The sequence below is a fragment of the Vigna unguiculata genome, chromosome 10 (genome assembly GCF_037176805.1).
Source record: "Vigna unguiculata cultivar grain cowpea cultivar isolate G323 ecotype 2 chromosome 10, ASM3717680v1, whole genome shotgun sequence".
Taxonomy (NCBI): domain Eukaryota; kingdom Viridiplantae; phylum Streptophyta; class Magnoliopsida; order Fabales; family Fabaceae; genus Vigna; species Vigna unguiculata.
This window is the reverse complement of record NC_140801.1, coordinates 43,577,511-43,600,465: the sequence shown is the minus strand read 5'-3', so window position 1 is coordinate 43,600,465 and position 22,955 is coordinate 43,577,511. Positions and strand designations below refer to the sequence as shown.

General features: G+C 33.7%; 3 protein-coding genes across 21 annotated transcripts; 1 reads left to right on the top strand and 2 right to left on the bottom strand.

Annotated features, from left to right (window-relative positions):
- Positions 1-1,954: 1,954 nt before the first annotated feature.
- On the bottom strand, positions 1,955-9,578 carry LOC114165959 (uncharacterized). 7 transcript variants are annotated; one of them, XM_085668032.1, is made up of 5 exons: positions 9,219-9,578; positions 6,009-8,685; positions 5,804-5,930; positions 3,784-4,432; positions 1,956-2,312 (listed from the first exon to the last, which is right to left on the bottom strand). In XM_085668032.1, exon 2 carries the CDS (start codon positions 8,259-8,261, stop codon positions 6,015-6,017), a length of 2,247 nt encoding a protein of 748 aa, XP_085524158.1. In that variant the 5' UTR covers positions 8,262-8,685; positions 9,219-9,578; the 3' UTR covers positions 1,956-2,312; positions 3,784-4,432; positions 5,804-5,930; positions 6,009-6,014. The 7 variants fall into 7 exon arrangements, with proteins under 7 accessions (XP_027906403.1, XP_027906404.1, XP_085524158.1 ...); XM_028050600.2 differs by having other exon boundaries at positions 9,088-9,222; XM_028050599.2 differs by lacking the exon at positions 9,219-9,578 and adding an exon at positions 8,781-8,924.
- Positions 9,579-11,189: 1,611 nt separating this feature from the next.
- On the bottom strand, positions 11,190-15,037 carry LOC114167256 (YCF20-like protein (DUF565)). 11 transcript variants are annotated; one of them, XM_028052282.2, is made up of 5 exons: positions 14,884-15,026; positions 14,544-14,601; positions 13,536-13,593; positions 13,264-13,424; positions 11,190-12,631 (listed from the first exon to the last, which is right to left on the bottom strand). In XM_028052282.2, the coding sequence occupies exons 4-5, from the start codon at positions 13,389-13,391 to the stop codon at positions 12,229-12,231; spliced, it is 531 nt and encodes a 176-aa protein (XP_027908083.1). In that variant the 5' UTR covers positions 13,392-13,424; positions 13,536-13,593; positions 14,544-14,601; positions 14,884-15,026; the 3' UTR covers positions 11,190-12,228. The 11 variants fall into 11 exon arrangements, with proteins under 11 accessions (XP_027908083.1, XP_027908079.1, XP_027908081.1 ...); XM_028052278.2 differs by having other exon boundaries at positions 13,231-13,424; positions 14,884-15,020; XM_028052280.2 differs by lacking the exon at positions 13,536-13,593 and having other exon boundaries at positions 13,231-13,424; positions 14,884-15,020.
- A 2,413-nt stretch (positions 15,038-17,450) lies between these two features.
- On the top strand, positions 17,451-22,715 carry LOC114167330 (uncharacterized). Of its 3 annotated transcripts, XM_028052388.2 has the most exons (4): positions 17,451-17,741; positions 18,634-18,690; positions 20,611-21,017; positions 21,816-22,715. In XM_028052388.2, the coding sequence occupies exons 3-4, from the start codon at positions 20,638-20,640 to the stop codon at positions 22,468-22,470; spliced, it is 1,035 nt and encodes a 344-aa protein (XP_027908189.2). In that variant the 5' UTR covers positions 17,451-17,741; positions 18,634-18,690; positions 20,611-20,637; the 3' UTR covers positions 22,471-22,715. The 3 variants fall into 3 exon arrangements, with proteins under 3 accessions (XP_027908189.2, XP_027908187.2, XP_027908190.2); XM_028052386.2 differs by lacking the exon at positions 18,634-18,690; XM_028052389.2 differs by lacking the exon at positions 18,634-18,690 and having other exon boundaries at positions 20,575-21,017.
- Positions 22,716-22,955: the final 240 nt, after the last annotated feature.

Genomic DNA, 22,955 nt, shown 5'->3' with positions numbered 1-22,955 from the left:
TACCAAACATATACTTTAGCAAATTTTATTTGAGAAAATTTTAATCAATGTCAAACAATAAATATAGTTACCTAAATGAACAGATCAATATCAATAATTTAAACTGGAAAATACCACTATCAATATAGATTAAAAATCTTTTACTTACAATCATCAAAATCTTCTTTTTCCGATACTGAAAAAAAATAAAGGCTATCATTGAGTGAGAATAGCTCAACCACTACTGATTGAAAAAATCTTAACTAATATTCAATGAGAATTACCTCAATCTTTAAGTCTTGGTTGACAAAAATAGAAAAAAGGCTAAATAAAATTAACATAAAAATTAATAAAAACTTAAATTAATAATGTTATTACGAGATGAAAGTTAAGAATTTAGATTATAATAATAATAGTAGTAGTATCTTTTAGATTTTGACATCGTAAAGTGTAAATAAAAAATTATTAATGTTTAAATTTTAGAAGACCTTTGAAAAAATATTAAAAATGATATAATAAATTTAAGATTACATAAGATAAAATAATACATCATCTCAAATTTAACAAAGTTCTAACAACACTTAAATGTCACTTGTAACGTGGAGAACTATGTGGCACTGACATTTAAAACTTGTTGATGTAAACTTATATTGAGTAATAAAAAAATTCCTATATTCACTCGCTTCAAAAACATTATTCATAAATATATTAAAGAGTGTTTCAAGATACGTTTAATTAGTTGGATGACACTACTTTCAGTTTGGTCCTTACTTTTATAAAGGTTTCAATTACGTTCCAATTTTTGAAAAAGTGTCTCGATTAGGTTATTTTAAAACAAAAATTATTAACGTCGTGCGTGTCACATGTTATTCTCTGAATTTTTTAATTTTTTAAAAATAATTTTTTTTTGATTTTTTATTTTGTTGTCACATGTCATGTCCATGGTGTAACATGTGGTATTGTCAGTATTACGTGGTAATATATTATCACGTGTCAGTGTCATTATTAAAGGTTGTCTTGATTTCAATTTAATGCCTATATATATATATATATATATATATATATATATATATATATATATATATATATATATATATATCTATTATTTCAATTTAGTCCCCATGTCTATTTGTTTCAATTTAGTCCCCAGATGTTCTTTTAGATTTAATTTAGTCCCATTTTTTTTAAAATAGAAAAATAGTCTCTCTTAATACAAAATTTATTATTTATATAAATATTAATATTTGTTATTAAAAATGACTTACAAAATTAAGTATCGATATTTATATTAAAATTTAGTTCCAAAAGTCATGAATAACAAAACATGAATTAACAATAAAAAAAAATATAATATGTTATTACGTCATTTCCAAAATAGCGTCTCTTTCTTAAATTTGAAATTTGAGACCAAACTTATTATTTATATAACTGTTATACTCATTTTTTTTTTTCAAAATAATGAAATATTGTCTCTTAAATTTGAGACCAAACTTATTACTTATATAAATGTTATAATCATAAGAGAGAAACAAAATTTCTTTATTTTGAAAAAAAAATTGGGACTAAATTGAATTAAAAGGACATATGTGAAGACTAAATTGAAACAAATAAACATGTGTGAAAACTAAATTGAAATCAAGATAATAACACTTACAATACTGGCACATGTCAGTACCTTGCCACATGGCACTGACATTATGACGTGTCACATCAAAGACCTAACACGTGACAAAAAAAATTCAAAAAAAAAATTAATAAAATTTAAAAAAAATTAAAAAATCCAGAGACGGACACATGGTACGCCGTTAGCGGCGTTAATAATTATTTTCTAAAAGTGACATAATTGGGATACTTTTTAAAAAATTGGGATGTAATTGAAAATCTTTTAAAAACGGGGACCAAACTAAAATATCCGAACAAAAGTGGGTACAATCTGACTAATTAAACCTCTACGATATTTACTCATTAATAAATCAATAATAGACCTACTTGATTGGGTAATCTGTCTCAGTGATTATAAATCAATTTGGAATCACCGTTAAGCAACTTAATCTGATACTAAAAAACAAACAAGTCAAATAGTTACTAAAGCAAATAAAATAATACTAGTTAGACTTGGGAGGGAGAGAGTTCTTCCTGACTAAATCAAAATAACATAATGACATCATTGTCATCATGTATTCATGTTTGAACCTAAGTCGCATCAAACCAACAATTCTTTCTTCTATCTAATCAACTTCTGAAAGAAATATAGATTTCAACATTTATGCTTTCAACTTTGTTTTCTTTTCCCATCAAGATCAATGAATCAAATTTTACAGGATCTCCTTTCTCTGCAGACAGAGTAAACCAACTCATAAAATACAGAAAATTATCCTGCTTTTAAAAAACAAGAATTTAAGCCTAACTTGCATCTTTATAAGATGACCACGCATATGATGATCCAATGAAGTGTTGGTTTTCACAAAATGTCCTAAAATGCTACTAAAATGATGCATGAATCTATTCCTAAGTCTGGACTAAAACAGATCCAGAATGCATGGTGTCTGAACATGATTTCTTTAATTTTACTTCCTAAAGTGAGTTCTAATGAATGGAAATCCTATATGAATGAACACATAAAATGTGTAAAAAAACATATCTAAACTTATTCTGAACTTTAAAAATGCATAAAAGAGTGCAGAACATCAATAATGAAAAGTGTTTGTTGAAATGCCTCAAAGAAAACCTATTATGCACTATGTGTTTGATGAAATGTCACAGCGAACTAAAACGAATTATGCATGTATAAATGATGGAACACTTCTAGATACCTAAAACTATCTAATATTGGAATGCAAATCTAATTGAAAACTCAAAATGCTCAAAATCACTCTTGAAAGCCACTTTTAGGAATTTGACAGCTTTTGACAGCATTTGCACTTCATGGTTCAAGATGCGATTCTGAGTTATATGCAATATGAATGCATGAAACCTACTAAAATCACTAACATAATTCAAATGAAATGTGTAGAAACAGAAAAAAAAACACTTAAAACGAAAAATCAGAGTTTAAACTGGAAATGACAGCACCTAGAGCTAGTAAGAACGTGACAGCACCTTAAAATCTTATTATACTATGCAGAACTGAGTGAATTAAGTATATGAAGATGCAAACATGTTCATTTTGGTCCTAATTGACTAATGGAATAATGAATTTAACTAAAACCACACTAGAAATCAAAATCCTAATTCTAACCTAGACTAGAAAACTAAAATAACTAGAATAACTACCTAAACTACCAAAAACAGAATTATACTGCAGAACTGAAATTTTAACAATTGAGCACATTTGTAAACATGAAAGTAAGTAGAGAAACATGAATTAAAGGTCAAATAACTAAGAATTCGAAAATTGCATGTTAGAGTAAAATCAGCGTGAGCTGACCAATTGTACGTTTCTAAACCAGAAAATAGAAATTCAACTTTCACTTCAATTGATTCTTGATTTCACATACTAAGGTTCATTTCTGAGTTCCTTAGATGTAAATGATCACTTTGGATTCACTAGAACTCAATATTATTCCATCATCGAGTCTAGTAAGGTAGCAAAACCAAGAATCAATTGAAAAAGAGTAGTAAATCCAAAATCTGATTTGAAAGAGGAAGAACATGAACGTAACATAGTGTAAATGCTAAATTGAATGTAAAACTGTAATTGAATGAAAGAAACAGAGAATTCAATCGGTAAAATTTAGTAAAAGAAGTAGAAGAACATAATATAAACTTGCAAATTCAATTAAAATGAAAGAAATTACACAATACCTAAGCTCTTGGAGTGCTACCTCACTTTGGAGTCAAGAACACCTCAAGCTTCAGCAAACGAAAACCTAAGAACCGTAAATTGTAGAGATTTCTGTCTATGTAGTGTGAAATGTGTAATTCTTCTTGTTGTCTGTCCAGATTTTCCTTATACACTCTGACTACCTAAGCAACTGAAAAACCTATAATACCAGTCAAAGTAACTTCTCAAAACCAGTCAACTCTCTTTACAATTCTTTTAACTACATTAACTGTCAGAACCTAGGACCTAGGTAGCTGGTTTCCAGGTTTCATCATCCCAAACGTAACTGGCTGGTGCAGGTTGCCCAAGTGCAGTAGTTTTGACTGTTGGAGCTCCTAACTTGCTACTCCAAGTCACATTGACAGCTGTAATGTGTTCCAAGTCAGCTTCTGTAAAAATGGCAGCTTCCTCTTCCTTTATTCCAACGTGGCAGCAGCTTCTCTTGTAAGTTTCCTTAATGCAAAGCTGTCCAATTCACCTCATGTGCACTGCACTCCACGTGACGCAGAGGCTATCTCTGGTTCCTGTTTCCAGCAAGCTTCCAAGCAGTTCAGCCCTCTAATTCACAGCCAAGAGTCCTTAAACCAGCAAATCCCACATCAGCATCTACTCTCCAAGGCCACACAACACCTAGCTCAAACGAAATGTACATTAGAATTACAAAACAAAGCTAAAGAATATAAGACACAGTGAATTAAGGACAACTAGCCAAGCACAGTCACAAACCTACTCTAAAACTTGATTCTAGATATACACCAAAAATTCATCATACCAAAAGAAAATCATATCCTGAAAGCAAAGAATTATTTAAACACAACACTAAAATTCCTAAAAACAGAACCTAAATATACTAAAACTGAAAATCTAAATCTGAATTTTAAAACTCTAGACTAGAATCGAAACTAAGTTAAACTTAAAACTATACTATACTACTCACAAAGACTAAGAATACACTAAGATAGAAATTAGACTAAAAACTAGTCTAAGAATGCATTATTAACACAAATTATGAAAAACTAAGAAATTAGCTCCTTAATCCAAATCTAATCTAAAAACACAAAATTAAGCACAAACACTACCCAAGGATATGCAATTAGCTATGAAAAATTCAACAAAATTGGGACTCCTCAGTTAACCTATTCTACAATCATGCGAAAGACAATAATAAACTGTTTGTTATTACCAATCTTTATCTTGGTCCTACAAACAAGACCCCAGGGGCGGCATAGCAAAAGGAATTAGATGTTTGGAGCTAACAATTACAATTAGCTCCTTAGAATTAACTTTCAAATTGAGTGCAATAAATTTGATACATATAGAACTGTTATAGAACGCGATATGTAAGCAAACACCACAACTGAGACTGTCACTCAAGAAAGGCAAGAAAATACTTGTAGTGATGGCATTGAGGCTTAACCTATAAGGATTCTAGAACCCAGACTCGGCTCTGGTTGAGTAACATCCCTCGAGAACCCACACACCACAGATACTACACTACCTTTGCCCCAAAATAATTTTTTTTTCTGGGTACTTCAAATTTGCAATCAATGGTTGGGGTAGTTGGGGATTTGGAAAGTGATCTTAAATTGTGATAATAAACCCCCCAACCATAGGAATGGTGTAGCTCTTCTACTTCCGCCCTATAGGTGCATATGGGCAATATTACAAAATACAATTTCTATGGTGAAATTTCAATATACTTTGTGACCAAAAACACACATCAGAGTATCTAAACAGAGACTTACATAAAACCTAATGTTGTATCTATCTAATTCAACCCTGTAACTTGTGGGTTTGGTAAGGCATTATCAATGATATTATATAATACAATTTCCAGTCAGAAACTACTTGATAGAGGGTCCACTCAACAACAGTGTTCATTCCCACCATGGGTTCAATCCAGACACAATGAATAATATAATCCAAAAAAGTTCTGTTGACAATAGTTAAAAACAAGTGAAACACTTAACAAATTAATATGCCCATTGGGCTGAAACTTACAGTACATACAGGATTGTGGAAATCACCAGAAAATACAGTGTCAAGATCACGAAAAAGACAATGCTCGGTGTGTCATAGTCACCATCACATAAATCTCCAATAAAAAGCAGTTATCTTCCGATTATTCCTGGTAGCAATGCAATAGAAATTCACTTTACTTATTCAATGTAGTTCAAAAGCTAAGTTGCGACCAAGTTGTGAGTACCTCCAGTCATGGAATGTCACAGGCTGATTCCATGTCAGATATGTTACATTTGTCCCTCATGTGTGCGGCTAAAGTATTCAATATAAGCTGAATATTTTCGTGTCTCAGCTTTGCCACATCATGTGACAGAAAATGTTGTATCTGATTTTGAACTTCAATCCAGCTGCAACCAGGTTGCTTTCCAGCTCTTTTGTCCCTCATCATCATCCTTAATCTTTCGACCTCTTTCCATCTACCAGCCTCAGCATGCATGTTTGACAGGGTAATGTAATTGGAGGCATTATCAGGCTCGAGTTCGAAAAGTCTCCGGGATGCAAATATGCCGAGTTCCAGGTTTTTGTGTACACGACAAGCCCCAAGCAATGAACCCCATAATCCAGCATTTGCTTCCACCTTCATCTCACTCACAATATTGAAGGCTTCCTCTAGCCTACCCACGCGGCCAAACAAGTCAACAAGGCAGCTGTAATGTTCTGCCAAGGGTTCAATAGCAAAATCTTCAATCATACATTTAAAAATATCCAAACCCTCAGTCACTAAACCCACATGACTACATGCTGACAACATCCCAATAAAAGTAACCTCGTCAGGAACGACTCTTTGTGATAGCATCCGGCCAAAGGCTTCAAATGCCTTATTTGCGCATCCATTCAAAGCATAACCTGAAATTAAGGAATTCCAGGAAATAAGATCAATACATTCAATGTCTCTGAACACTTGTTCAGCATTTTGTACCCTTCCACATTTTGCGTACATAGTAATCAGGGCATTGTTGACAGATAAATCATTCATATAACCGCTCTTCAGAATATAATCGTGAAGTTGTTTGCCCACTTGCAAAGCAGCAAGATTAGCACATGCACTTAAGCCACATGGTAAAGTTGATTGATCGGGTTTCTTTCCCTCCTGCCCCATCATAACCAAACTCTTAAGAGCATCTGTGTATAGATTATTTTGTAGGAAACCAGCAATAAGAGAATTCCAGGAAACTAAATTCTTCTCCCTCATGGCCTGAAAGATCTCTGTTGCTCTATCCATTTGTCCTGCCTGAGCATATCCAGAGATCATAGTATTCCATGAAACAACATTCTTAATCGGCATTTGTCTAAATAAATTGAGAGCTTCATCCATTCTTCCACTCTGGGAATAGCCTGCAATCATGTTGTTCCAACAAATAGCATCACGTGCAAGAATTTGACTAAACATTTTATTAGCCTCGTCTATCCTTCCATTTTGTATTAATCCAGTCATTAGTGCCGTTTTCGCTGCAATGTCTTTGCAAGGCATCTGATTGTAAACTTTACGTGCTTCCTCAAGCTTACCAACTCGAATGTACCCATTGATTATTGTAGTCCACGAGACATTATCTTTATGCGGCATTTTCTTGAACAGCTGAACAGCTTCATCAATTTGTAACTCCTGGACATAGGCTGCAATCATTGCATTCCAAGAAACCACATTCTTTATGGGAATCTTGTCAAAAAGTCTTCTAGCTTCTATAATCTTTCCGTATCGTGCAAAGCCACACAGCATTGTGACCCAAGAGACAACATTAGGATTTGGAATATTTTCAAACAATTGCCAAGCAGAACTAAGGTCACCACTGTTAACATATCCAGCCACCATCAAATTCCACGAGACCACATTCCTCTTGGCCATCTTCTCAAAAAATTGTAATGCTAAAATCATTTTCCCATTTTGTGTATACCCAGCCAACATTGAGTTGTAAGAAACCAAATCCTTTGTCGGCATCTGGTCAAACACTTTCTCAGCATCATTGAACTTGCCCTTCTTTGCATAACCAGCTATCATTGCATTCCAACATGCAGTGTTCAACTTATCAGGAACCAACTCAAGCAATTCTCTAGCCTTATCAAGATCCCCTTTCCGTGTATGGCAAGTTATCATCAAAGCCCACGAAAAATTGTCTTTTTCAGGCATTGCATCAAACAGCTCACTGGCTTTTTCAACCATGTTGTTGTGAAGATATCCAGCAATCATGGAGTTCCAAGAAACAATATTTTTTAGGGACATTTTATCAAACAACTGTCTAGCATCACTGATTCTAGCATTTTTGGCTAAAATGGATACCATGGAATTGTATGTTACAAGATTTTTGTCGGTCATGTTAGAGAAGATTCTGATAGCGTCTTCAACCTTTCCCAGTTTCCCAAGCCGAATAATCTGCATATTACGGCTAATAACGTGATTTCCCGCTTCACCTATTTGTCTAATTCCATGCTTAAGCTTCATCCTAGCAGACAGACAGTGTCTTACAAGGTTCTCGCCGACAGCGAGAAGATCAAACTCCAACTCTACATCCTAGGTCAATACAAGAACAACATTGAATACCTAGGGTGAGCACGGCAGTTCGTCATCTAAGCGATGGCATCATCCAAAGATCTCGTTTCGATAATGGAACCGTCACGATTAGTATTGGACACCATCACCATTTTCTCGTACTCATCCTCTGCAGCACTGCGACTATGGTGCTTCTTCACTTCCTCCGCCTTCCTCTCAGCCTCTCTCTGCCTCCTCCACCTCCGCTTCCGCCACGCTCTAACACGCTCTCCCCGCTTCCGCCTCGGTGTTCACCCCATCTTCTTCGGCACCTTACGCTCACGAATCCATGCATTGGGGGTAAAGTCAAAGCGGTGATCTCCTTCCAAGAGTTTTTCTAGCAAAAGGAAGAACACACTACAAATTAGCCAAGCACAGTCACAAACCTACTCTAAAACTTGACTCTAGATATACACCAAAAATTTATCATACCAAAAGAAAATCATTTCCTGAAAGCAAAGAATTACTTAAACACAACACTAAAATTCCTAAAAACAGAACCTAAATATACTAAAACTGAAAATCTAAATCTGAATTTTAAAACTCTAGACTAGAATCGAAACGAAGTTAAACTTAAAACTATACTATACAAGTCACAAAGACTAAGAATACACTAAGATGGAAATTAGACTAAAAACTAGTCTAAGAACGCATTATTAACACAAATTATGAAAAACTAAGAAATTAGCTCCTCAATCCAAATCTAATCTTAAAACACAAAATTAAGCACAAACACTACCCAAGTTTTGTATCACCATTCATGAGGCAATCAAGTTTCCTCTGTAAGGAAGAGACACATATTCCGTGTTGACATGTACAATAGTGCTGGATTTCTTGCAAAAAGATTCAAAGTTCCATATCAATGTATACCATCATCACACAAGCCAATGAAGAAGTGGACTTCTTGAAGTTCCAATTTATCTGAATGCCCCTGCAAAATCAAAACCAGCAATCCCACTACAATCAAGGAACTGATGCCAAGACGGATTATAGGATTAAACATTGAAATAAGGGACTGAAGAAGTGAAATGTTGATCAGGAGTTGCTTGAACCAAAGCGGATGTAGAGTTAATTAAAAATGTGAAGTTGCTGAATGTTGCAATGTCCTTTAATGTCCCCTAGTCAAAACTCAAAACCATTGCTATGTTCGTAAAAGATATGCATGATTCATCTCATAGCTCGAATGTCTTATATAGAGTCCATGTAGTTATTCTATAACTGGAGCAGAACCACAATCCTTTAGATACCATAGAAATATCTTGATTGCGGCATAGATTTTTTCCGATCCTTGTTTGTTAAGGTCTACTTGTGGAATCTAAACCTTGTGATCTTGGTCAATCAACCAGTCTCATGTTACCTCAATGACACATGATACGTGATTGGTTAATTAACTCATCAAATGCAAAACCATGCTATAATTAAGCCTTTTATTGCTGAAATATTAAGTCTTTGAAAGGATGTCAAGAATACCATATTTACAGCTATTTCTCTGGTATCTGTTTTTTTTTTTTATTCAGTCGGTATCATGGTATGTATTTCACAATTGCATTGCATGTTACCGTGATATAAGTCTTCAGATGGTGAACTAGATTCTAGAATCCGAAGTTCTCACTCTGTAGTAATTGAATTGAATTATTGAGAAATTAAAGGAATTTTTAATTTATAGAGCATTGATTGTACTTTTTAGATGATTCCTACTTTATCCAGCAATTGAATTCTGAAGACATAATCTTTAAGTATTAAGTTGTGGCAAATAAATGCAGGTGAATTAAGCACCTGTATCGGTTATAAAGGAGAATGAAACTGAAAATAATGTTAAGGATGGATCAGCTTGAGTTTTAATGTTATTCTGTGACACTTGAATGCTTAATCATGGGACAACCGAAGAAATGTTCTGTACTAATGCAAAGTCTATATACTTCAACAAACCTATACTGAGAAAAACTTGCTTGTACTGTACTTCTTGGATTATGGAATTAATACAGTTGTTGAAAATCTTGTGGTCTTTATAGTATCAGCTCCTTGGCTTAAAAGCTTCAACATTCCAGAGCCTCTCTCATCTTACTATTGGAGGTTCTACCTTAGACAAGTAATAAATCTCTCTTCTGCATAGCTACATTGTCTCTGTTTGAATCATGAATTTTTTGTTCAGTATAATTCCTAGACTTTAATTCATTTTCTCTCATTTCTACAGGTATTCCAAACTTGATATCACAGTGATGGCATTTGCCCTGAAGATGTTCATATTTTTGCTACCTGTTTGTATTTTTTTCCTCTAGTTTTCACTACTTTTCATTATCTTTTGGCAACCTTCTTGATTTAGACCTCAATTTTCAAATCAACCTCATTTCTTAGTGGGCTAAACATGTTCATGCACCAAATATTTGTTTTGACAACTCTCTTCATTTGATAGTTAGATTGTTGTCCTTCGATCAGGACCTGACATGCAGAGATCATCAGATCAATCTTTACAGAATGCAATAAACAATTAATGAATCTTTAAAACTAACCACATAGATTGGCTTTTATTTATCAATCAGTCCAAAGTTTTCTTTCTGGAGGCAAGACTGTTATGGTTTGTTTGATTTAAGGAAAGTGAGAAATGAGGTGGTACTAGTTTAAGATTTCAAATAATTTGTTTTCAGGGGAATCAAATGGGGGAGAACACATTTAGAGAAATAGTTTTTCAGATTCAAGATGAATTTGCTTGAAAAGTAAAAGTTCAAGCTGTCATTCCTTCGAAAATTGACCAGCATTCTTCTTCAAAAAGTCTCTGTCATCAAATTAAGTTGAAAACTTTACATACACATTCACCAAAGTTATATAAACAACAAAGTGATGCACATAAATTAGTCCCAGTAGAATTTCCAGGGCATACATTCATCAAACAGATATATCTTCATCAATTAGTCCAAGGATTTCATGAGGTAACTGTATATCCAAAATGTATATAGACACGAGGGATAACTTTTGTTCTTTAGAACTAAAATCGTCCATATACAATATCGATAACTTTTCAAAAGACCCACTAGCAGTATACTAACAAAGAAAAATAAATCAATTCAACAAATGACATTGTTTGCAGTTCATGGTGGAGCCTGGTAGACATGAACACGTTGCAATGTTCAAGTATTTTTAGTTCCTGTACAAATGATGGTCCACGATCACACTACAAAGACTACATTTGAGACAGTTGCATTATTTGTACCGAAGTCAATTTTCGAATCACCATTCTTGAGGCAATCAAGTTTCTTCTGTATGGAAGAGACACATACTTCGTGTTGGACATGTACAACAGTGCTGGATTTCTTGCAAAAAGATTCAAAGTTCCATATCAATGTATACCATCATCTGATGAAGAAGTGGACTTCTTTAAGTTCCAATTTGTCTGAATGCCCCTGCAAAATCAAAAGCCAGCAATCCCACTACTATCAAGGAACTGATGCCAAGACGGATTATAGGATGAAACATTGAAATAAGGGACTCAAGGAGTGAAATGGTGTTCCAGGAGTTGCTTGAACCAAAGCCGATGTAGAGGTAATTGAAAATGTAAGTTGTTGAATGTTGCAATGTCCTTTAATGTCCCCTGGTCAGAACTCAAAACCGTTGCTATGTTCGTCATAAATATGCACGATTCATCTTATAGCTCGAATGTCTTATCTTCTGAATATGTGCACTGAACTTCAGGGATTTTATCTGTAGAAGTTGAACTGGATCCAGCTTCCGTCATGTTAAGTGTAACTTCAGCATATATCAGACAGTGGTGACAGATTACTGCAATGACAATGAGTCATGTGCATTACAAATGCCAAGCATCAGAAGAACAGTGTGAAATTTCAATTCACATGGAAGGTATTGCTCGTCCAACAATGATATCAAATCAATACTTAAAGGAATCTAAGAAAAGTCCCAGTGTAAGGCCAGCCTTCCAATAGTTAAGCAAGACAAAAAGGCCTCTATTCATGCTAACTAAAGGAAGAGAAGCCCCATACATGAGAGCCCCAATGACTTCCACAACGGCCACAGCCAAGGCAGCAGATAGAATATCCCAGTCACCAGTTTGTCCAATAACAGTGGCAAAGGCAGTTGCACAATAAAATCCAACCAAGAAGAAAAGCAGCTTCATGGGAAGATTTTTCTTTACCTCCTGAATTTTAGAACCTAACTTACTCTGAAACTCTTGAATCACTCTAATTATGCGGGTCCTTCCATTACTGCCATTTGAAGTGGAAGAACTAACACTGCTGTCATTTAAGCTGTTTCTTACTGACCAAGTCATCCTCCTGAGAACATAAAGACTTAATATCCTAAGAAAAAGATCAACAATAACGGTTCTCCTCATATAACTAACTTTTGATATTCACCTATACAGTGTTTGAAGTGTTTCAAACAGCACGGTTGCAGTACAAGTTCATATTGATATCCCAAATTAAGCTATTTCAATGATATGCCTACCTTTTAGAATACAGTCTTGAAAAGAATGCCAACATTACAATATAAGGTTTAAACCAAATTAAATTTACCACACTAAAAGAATAACACTTCTCATCATCTGTTATAGACCGAGAAAACCCCTTATCACTTTAAACACTTTCTTTTTATCATCTTTTGTAGACCCAAAATACTCCTTATCACTTTAGACACTTAATCCCACCTACCCAAAAAATGAAAATTTGTAACCCAATAAAGTTGATGTGAAGGAACTGTCTAGCAACAAAGACAGGTTTACAATATCATCCTCTCTTAAATATAACTACGTATCTGTATTTCATGCCAGCATTTATTTGGTACAGAGCATCCAATTATGTATCAGGTATCAAAAGCTGTTCTAGATTCTATGCAGGATAAAACATCATAAGCGAAAACTGCTACTGAGACTTACTTGAAATTAACAATTAAACAAGGTTGAGCAAACCTAAAGCATGGAGAGCATTGCTTCTGGCCAAACGTGGTCTTGTAAAAGAATTCATCAAGATCATCTCTTGAACAGTTATAATCAAGAGATTTAAGTTTAGCACTTGTCACACAACCGGAAGACATCATTCTAGTTACAAACAACCTGCAGAGTCTTCACTCCTGAAGATGATAAACATTAAAAGCACATTACCAGCATATGCAGAGAATGATAACAAATGTAATCACAACTGAAACATCCCAAACCAAATCAAATTACGTGGGAAAACTAACCAGACTTAAAACACACGAAATATTCAACTTAAAAGGTCTTCAAAGACATTAAGGCAACCTAATACAAGGAAATAGAGATAATATCATAATATTGTAATAAAGTCCATTAACCCAAAAGGAGACATGGCCACTGAAGCAAATAATTACATCATTATTGACAAAGGATATATGTTATAACAAAGCAAGAACAAATCATGTAAGCAACACGCAACTACCACACAGTACAATACTGCTCTACCCAAAACAATTTCTTTATCTGATAGAATATCCCAATCTTTCGTGGCAATAGTTTCTTATACATCATGTTTAAAAATGAAGGTTCAAATTCTGGTTGTTCTGCATCTTACAATTACATCTTCCAGTGTGTCAAATGTGTTCATTCTGGGAATATAATATAAAGAAAATAAGATCCATGATTTCATCACCACAAGAGTCTCACTTGGTAATTTCATTCAAAAAAGGCCAGCTCATTGTATCATTTGCCTGTAGTATGAAATATTATATTTCTAAAATTGAATTACTGGACTATGCGGAAATAAAGAACCTATTTGAATTGACTAAATGAGACATATGTCTCTTACATCCATTCAGTCCAAACATACTGCAACTAACCATATAGCAAGAAATCTCGGAAGACATGACCAAGGATCTACTTCTGGTCTACATCCTTTCATCCGAGTGCCTTCTTTTTCAGAAACTATTGTCATTAGTTTATCAGAAGAACTGAAACAGCTTTCTGAGACTTCTGTTTTTTTTTTTTCCAAGAAAAATAATAATTATTACAATTTTCTAAAACAAGCCTTCCAATTAAAGAAGCACAATTTTCTTCAAACAATCAAAAGATAAAAGAAATGGCCCCTAGCCTTTGACACAGACATCCAATGTCTCACCATGTCAGTTACTGGAACTACTCACCAAAACCAAAACTTCAGATAAAAAGACAAAGAAAATAAATAAAAAAGACATCCATTCAGTATACAAATGAAATTGTGAGAACGAGTTTTCTACCTAGAAAGACTGCATTTCAGCAAGAGAATGAATCCAGCTAGCATAATACCCTTGAACACTAGATATTGCAAAAAAAATATTAATACGAGAGAGGATAGCTTCAATGCGGTAAAGAAGAATAAATCAATCCTAATCCACAAGTAAAACACAACAAAAATTTCTATAGCAACCCCGTGCACAAGAAATTCCCAGAAATTCTAGTGTCTCTATCACAATACAAAACCCTAAATTATGGAGAGAAAAAAAATGTGGATTTTGGAGAAGAGAACATGTGGGCTCGAAAGAATGAAGCTTAATCAAGCAAAAGAAAAAGCAGATCTGAGATTTAATTTGGGGTTACCTTGTTGGGAATTTGAAGGAAGAGTGAGGATGAAGTGGTGGTTCGCGGAAGCGTATTGTTGACAAAGAAACAGTTAGTATAATTACAAAACCCCGCGAAACGAAAGGAAAACGATGATGGGAATAGGCATGTCAACTGGGCGGGTAGGGTACGGGTATCAGCTCCTCCGTATCTGATCCGTTGGATAAATATTTGTCTCGTACCTATATATATATATTCGTCGGGTATCCGTTATGTGGGTATCCGTCTATTTTTTTCATATCCGCGGGTATTTACAAAAATATTTTAAAAAATAAATATTTAACCATAATTAGTGCTTAAATCAACAAGTTCTCTTTCTCCGATTGATTCTTGAAAAACAAACAAATAAAAAATCACTACCAATTTATATTGTAGTTTATTTTTGAATAAAATATTAAAGAAATTACTAACTTCATCAATGTCCACCTCTTGCAACATTGTATAAAGTTTCATGTTGTCCAATTTTAATCTAGAAGAGCCTTAAAACATAAGAAGTTCAGTACAAATTTCTAACAATCACTTAATTAAAATATCTAAGTAAAAGTGTTAATTTCATTACCTCCATGTTGGTCCATAACCAGTCTTAGAGACACATCAATACCTCTACAGTATATGGAAGTAATTTACTCATTTGTGGGGTAAGAATCTGACTACCATTATTGGATGAAGACTCATAATGTTGTTTACTAATATATATATAAATATGTTTTTGGTCCCTCAAGTTTTAGTGAAATTTGGAATTGGTCCCTCTTCAAAACTTTTGACCAATCTAGTTCTTCATCTTTAGAAACCTATGGATTTAGGCCCTTTAACCAGATTTTGTTAAGTTTATCTAACGTTTCAAGCGCATTTCATGATAATATTTGAATTGTTTAAACTGTTTAACCCATCTTCGCTTAAATGCTAACTCAAATATTATCATAAAACGCGTTTGAAACTTCAAATAAACTTAACAAATTTTGATTAAAATGACTAAATCCACGCATTTCTGAAGATGAAGGACTAAATTGGTCAAAAGTTTCGATGAGGGACTAATTTCAAATTTTACTAAAACTTGAGGGACCAAAAACATATTTAACCCATATATATATATATATATATATATATATATAAGGTAAAGTTTAGCGGGTACGGGTATCCACGGGTATGGATACTATGATACCCGTACCCGCCCCGTTAACATGCGGGTATAAAAAATACCCATACCCGCGGGTAGCGAGTATCCATTTTTAATATCAATTTCCTACCCGTTGCGGGTTTTATCCGCGGATACCCGCGGGTACGAATTTTTTTGACATCCCTACATGGGACTGTTGTTTTTGTTTTTATGATTTTATATGTTTTATTTTTTATTTTTCTATTTATTTATTTCTTCTTCCCGCAATTCCACCGAAAATTTGACCTTTCACTTAATATAAATGGTAAGATAATTATTTAATTTAGGTTAAGCGATTTTTTATATATGTTTCAATTTTTTTATTATCGAATTCTTAATTAGTGTCTAGTTGATGACTTTGTTTTCATGATAAAAGTAATTATATATTAATAACCTAAAGTAATTTTACGTGATGTTGGATGGTTTTTATATTGTATGACAATTACGTTTTTGTATTTTTTGTAAATATTTATATAATTAGTACTTCATTTTTCTTAAAATTTTATATAGGAAATGATTAAATTCATAAATTATTTTTCTTATTATACACTTATTTGAAAAAGTAAAATATAAAATAGTTTAATAACTTTACATTTATTTTTATAAATATAAATATTTTCTTAAATCAAAACATTCTTCAATTCTATATTTTTTAATTGTAATAAGGTGGTTTTACCTTTAAAAATAAAGGAAAAATATTAGTTTTTTGTTTACTTGTTTAGGCATAGGCTACAGATTTAATTCTCACTCACTCAGTAAGATAAATACACTTTTTTTTAATAAGGCTCTTTTTCTTAAATGCTACTTATTGAATTTGAATATTTAGAATTTATGTATATCGGTATAATTTATATCTTTAAACACAAATTTTTACTTAATTATCACTCTGGTGCAAACATCATTCTCATAATCATGTCTAGGAAAATATCATAAACCAAAAAAGAAAATTATTACATGAAATAACAAAGAGATGAACATAGTGCTTTTATTTAATTTAACATAAAATAATATAAAACTATTGATGATATGGTCGAATTTCTTTGAAGGACTTTATGGATAGAATTTAGTGTGTATATACAATTAGTATTAAGGTTTTTATACTATTAATTAATAAAAATCATGTGAAATATAATTTTAAGATATTATGATAAAAAAAATACTACAATTTATACTTCAATAATCATGAAAAAAGTTAAACCATCATATGGTAGATTACTCATTTCTATTTTATTTATTATTACCATAATCTATAAGAAAAAAAGATAAATACATTTTTTGGTGTTTTCAAGAAATCAATATATATTCCAACCTGCGACGGGTTGCTGGACGGGTTATAGCGGGCCAACCCGCAACCCGTTTCCTCCTAATTAATTAGTAATACTCACTTCTATTCCAGGTCGGTGCTGTAGATGTGATACTCACTTCTCCTTCTGTGTGCGATTGCGAGAGAGTTACTCACTTCTTCTCCTTCAATAGCCGAACCCAAACACAATCTCCTCTCAAGCATCTCATCTCCTTCGATTTTTTCTTGATTGAAGCCCCTCTGCGACGACGTCCATGTTCTTCTTCGATTTTCATCTCTGCGACGACAATGTCGCACGAAGGTAGGGGACGCCGTTGTTGAACCTTGTCTTGGACGACCACCAATTTCAGCGGCCGCGAAGGCTGACGTGGTGGAGAGGTTGGTTCCTTTGTCCTGAATTTGCCCTAAATTTTTCGATTCCTCTCTGCCGTAGTTCTTCGATTGAGTGTAACTTCCCAATTTATCTTTCATTTTCCCTAAATAATGAAACATTGGCCCTAATTTGTGGTGATGATGGATTGAGATTTTGTGACTTTTTCAGCCACTGTAATTGGGATTTTATTTGTGGTTTAGTGTTTATAATGTTAGATTGGTTTATGCAGATTTTATGTTGTGGTTAATTTGCTGTATTGTATGGATTTGCCACTGCAACTTTAGTAAATTTTTCAGTCACTGCAATGATTAGTTTTATGCCTGCAATTTTAGTGAATACACAGGTTTATTGATTCATGTTATATAAATGTCTGTAATTGTGCATACACAGGTTTACTGAAATGGGTCGTAAAAAACTACAAATTACCCAACTGCCACGTCCAAAATGAAAAAGAAAAAAAAAATGGCGGACCACCCACCAGCCTTCCCATTGTCGGGTTAGGTTGATGTTTTCAGCTCATTTCTTTAAAAAGGGCTGGACCGTCCCAGCCGTATTTTTCTGCTTGGCTAACGTCGGGACGGGTCAAAACGGGCTGGGTTGACCGGTTTTGCCACCCTATAAAAATTAACATAAATTAAATAATTATCTTACCATCTACATAAGTGAATGGTCAAATTTTCGGTGGAATTGTGGGAACAAGAAATAAATAAATAGACAAATAAAAAATAAAACAATAATAAGAAAATAGAACATATAAAAACATAAATTATATTGCTTGTGGAATGGGATGCTATAGAATTTTTGTTGTGTTTTGCTTGTGGATTAGGATTGATTTATTCTTCGTTACCGTATTGAAGCTATCCTCTCTCGTATTAATATTTCTTTTGCAATATCTAGGGTTCAAGGTATTATGCTAGCTGGATTCATTCTCTTGCTGAAATGCAGTCTTTCTAGGTAGAAAACTCGTTCTCACAGTTTCATTTGTGTACTGAATGGATGTCTTTTTTATTTTTTTTCTTTGTTTTTTTGTCTGAAGTTTTGGTTTTGGTTAGAATACTTGCAATTTTATGCTGTGCATGGTGAGTAGTTCCAGTAACTGAAATGGTGAGACATTGGATGTCTGTGTCAAAGGCTAGGGGCCATTTCTTTTATCTTTTAATTGTTTGAAGATAGTTGTGCTTCTTTAATTGGAAGGCTTGTTTTAGAAAATTGTAATAATTATTATTTTTCTTAGAAAAAAAAAAAACAAACAGAAGTCTCTGAAAGCTGTTTCAGTTCTTCTGATAAGCTAATGACAATAGTTTCTGAAAAGAACGCACTCTGATAAAAGGATGTAAACCAGAAGTAGATCCTTGGTCATGTCTTCCAAGATTTCTAGCTATATGGTTAGTCGCAACCAGAAGTATTGTACTGATGTGGTAGTTGCGTGTTGCTTACATGATTTGTTCTTGATTTGTTATAACATATATCCTTTGTCAGTAATGATGTAATTATTTGCTTCAGTGGCCATGTCTCCTTTGAGTTAATGGACTTTAGTACGATATTATCTCTATTTCCTTGTATTAGGTTGCCTTAATGTCTTTGAAGGCCTTTTAAGTTGAATATTTCATGTGTTTTAAGTCTGGTTAGTTTTCTTCACCTGTCTTTTGTAAACACTTCATTTGAGAAATATGAATCGAACACTCATCTAATGTAGTACAAAATGGTATTTCTGCACTAATCAAGTTGATTAAACTTCTTTGAAGGCCTGTAGGCTAAGTTAATTTTTGTTCTGTTGACAGAAAGTTTGTTCAACCATCTCTTTCTTCGCTTTAGCTATGACAGAAAAACTTATAAAGAAGATAATAAATCCAATAAGGACAACAAACCTAGAAAAAATCTGAGTCTTTTTTATTATAAATTATTCTGTATTTTTTTAAATAGTAATATTAAAAGACATAAAAAAAATTAAAAACAATAGTAACAAAACATACACATAAGATACATCTTATATTGTTACATAATAAAAAATATTTTACAAGCTAAAATATTTAAGAAAAAAAAACGAAAAAAATCAATCAAAATCATCAAACATTTATACCATTGTGTTTGTAATTCCTAGGTAACATCACTCTTTCTTTCACACGTAACAATTTAACCTTAAAAAACATTTTTGTTATTTAATATATTTAATATAAAAATATTACAACAACCACAAAACATGTGTTAATTCTTCCGCTGTTTCAAGTAATGTTTTAGGTTTTGTACAATTTATTTTTGTTCTTCTCGCTTTCTTCTTTAATGCAATCTAACCTCGTGGCTCCATCCCCTCCTAGACCTACTCTCTAATCGGTACTAATTTTAGATTCCTGCTTTCTTTGATTCATTGCAACGAATTTCAATGTGTCTCCATAGTTTTTTCATCTTGCTTCTCACCCATTTCACGATCTATGCTCCATGTCTATGATGTGCTCGATTTGAATTGAACCCACTCTTGAAAATGCTGTTAGTGCTTCTGGTTTTCTTCACTGCATCAATTATCCATCTAGGTCATTTCTAATACCCTAAGAAATTGGATGTTTAAAGTTGCTTACTTTCATGATTGTGTATGCTCCATTGACGGATTCTTCAATTGGGTTTTGATTTAGCTCTCTTTATGTGTTTGTGCATCATGTCACTTAGTGAGTTGTAGTTATATAACTGTGCTTTTGGATAAACTTATATACACAGAAAAAAACACAACACTAAACCAAACATGCCCCATATAAATGAACTTTGATGCTGTTTAGTTGAGATTTCTATTTTATTGCACTGTGGTAATTACAATTTTATGGGTAATTGAGCATTCAACAACAACAGGTGTGTTTAGTCTCAATTTGCCTTCTTCCTTCACAGGCTATAATAAGCTGTGGTTAGTCATAGATGGCACTCTCAGCTTCACGAGCAATGTCAAAGGGTGTGGTGGTATCGGTGCCTGTTTTGGTTCTATCTGCATTAGTGGCTACGGTTTTCCTGTTCTTCCTTTTGTCCTCTCTTTCATCCTGCTCCTGCCCTACTACAAACATGTCTCCTTCCATGGCTAGGAGTGTTGGTATTGGTGTTTCCGAGTCTAGCAATGGTGATGTTCCATCATTGCCAATGAAGGAGTCTGGCAACAGTATTGCTCCCTTGTCAACAAGGAAGGAGGATGTTGAGTGGGTGAAGTATCAAATCCATGTAAATGGGCTTCATATGCATGACAATGTGCTTCGCAAGGGTATTAACCCTCGCACCAGGGCTCAACAACTTGAGGATTTGAGACAGTAAGACCCTTCCAAATTCTCAGACTTTTTAATCCAATTGTGTGTGTATATGTGCATATCTTTCTTTTGGGATTACCATTAAACTTCATTATTAGTCATCACAATAGTGATTTATGAGAAGCCTGCAGTTTGTAGTTTGCCTTGAAAGTTGTATTTTTGAAGGGGGGAGAGCACATTGAGGGTGTAAGGGCATTGATTGAAAGTTCTAACAATTCAGACTCTAAATATTAGGCAATATTTGGAAAATAAATTAACTAGCTGATGAGTAGGCTAGTCTTTTTGCAGGAGTCATAGAAGGTGAGAGAAGATACAAGAGAATGAGTGGAAATTTGTGTTCCTGGAAAACTCAGTGCTGTTGCCTTTCTTTTTGTCTCTAAAATAGTTTTTGCATGATGCTATGCTTTTGACTGAAGTTTGTTTTACTTTCTGTCCATCTTTCTGTGAAAATCTGTTTTAAACATTGCCTTCACCACCTTTAGTGTTGACATTTTTTTTCAATTTTGAATTCTCAATTTATAATGGTGACAGTTCGCCTCTTTCTCATAATGTAGTACTTATCCATTTGATTGTGAATAATATAGTAGGGGTGTGCATATTCAAACACTATATATAATATAGTTCATACTCTGAGGTTTTTTTTTTTTTTGGTTAGACAACGATGTTTTTGGGAGTGTTTAGTTACCCTCTTGGGACACATTTTTGAGGCATTGATTGCAATTTCTGATTTCATGTTATTGAACATGGATATTTGAATACCCTTTTTGGTTTTCTGATCTCAACTTGTTCTTCCAAGCGCAGATTTAAGGGCATATCTCACTATGAGAAACCTGACTCAGATAATCACACTGCCTTCCCATGCCCTGGGGAACTGCTAGTGGAAGAGCACCATAGCAACTATGGCGAACCTTGGGCAGGGGGAAGAGATGTGTTTGAGTTCCTTGCACAAGCCACTCAACTCAGACCAGACTCATCGGTGCTAGAGATAGGCTGTGGCACTCTTCGAGTTGGTTTGCATTTCATTCGATACCTAAATCCTGAACACTTCCATTGTCTTGAAAGAGACGAGTTGTCTCTGATGGCAGCATTTAGGTATGAACTTCCTGCCCAGGGCCTTCTACACAAACGACCTTTGATAGTTAAGGGGGAAGACATGGATTTCAGCAAATTTGGTTCTGGCACATTTTATGATTTGATTTATGCTAGTGCTGTATTCCTTCATATGCCTGATAAACTTGTGTGGACTGGAATGGAAAGATTAGCATCTAAATTGAAGCCATATGATGGAAGAATCTTTGTATCACATAATATAAAGTTTTGCTCACGGTTGGGAGGAGAAGAATGCACGAAGAGGCTTGCAAGTTTGGGGCTCGAGTATCTTGGGAAGCAAACTCATGATAGTTTGTTATTCAACCATTATGAGATATGGTTTGAGTTTAGACGGTCAAAGGCATAATGTGTGGTTGGTATATTTGTATTATTCTTTTGGGGTCCATTTGTAGAAGGGCACCTTGAAGATTACATTTTTCACATTGTTTCTATATAGATTCTGATATGATTGTTGTATTTAGCAATCTTGTACTGATTGTTGTTTTGACAATAATTACACTAGATGGTCTCTATCTAACACGTGTATGGTGTATGATGATATTGAATACTTGTACTTTTAGGATTGTGTTGTAACAAGAGTGTTCTTCAAAAGGAGTGCTTTTTTGCTTTTGAGAAAATGGCCTCTGCACTTAAATGGAAATTCAAAATGATCAATTTGAGCTAATTCAACGTGATTTATACTCATAAACCAAATTTTTTGTTCCATTGTATTGCTTGTTTGGAGAATACACAAAATCGGTTCTTCTAATTATGATATATGTTTCAATGTAGAATATATGTTTTTGATTAATTTAGACATAAGTTTTGATCAAATCCCCTTATTCAATGAGG

Excerpts from the sequence above, each read along its gene's own strand:
- LOC114165959 (XM_085668032.1), bottom strand. The coding sequence starts at position 8,261 with ATGAAGCTTAAGCATGGAATTAGACAAATAGGTGAAGCGGGAAATCAC.
- LOC114167256 (XM_028052277.2), bottom strand. The coding sequence starts at position 13,391 with ATGATGTCTTCCGGTTGTGTGACAAGTGCTAAACTTAAATCTCTTGAT. Across the intron at positions 12,632-13,230 it reads TGTTTAATTGTTAATTTCAA|GAGGATGACTTGGTCAGTAA; the intron begins GTAAGTCTCAGT and ends TTATGTTCTCAG.
- LOC114167330 (XM_028052386.2), top strand. The coding sequence starts at position 20,638 with ATGGCACTCTCAGCTTCACGAGCAATGTCAAAGGGTGTGGTGGTATCG. Across the intron at positions 21,018-21,815 it reads CAACTTGAGGATTTGAGACA|ATTTAAGGGCATATCTCACT; the intron begins GTAAGACCCTTC and ends TTCCAAGCGCAG.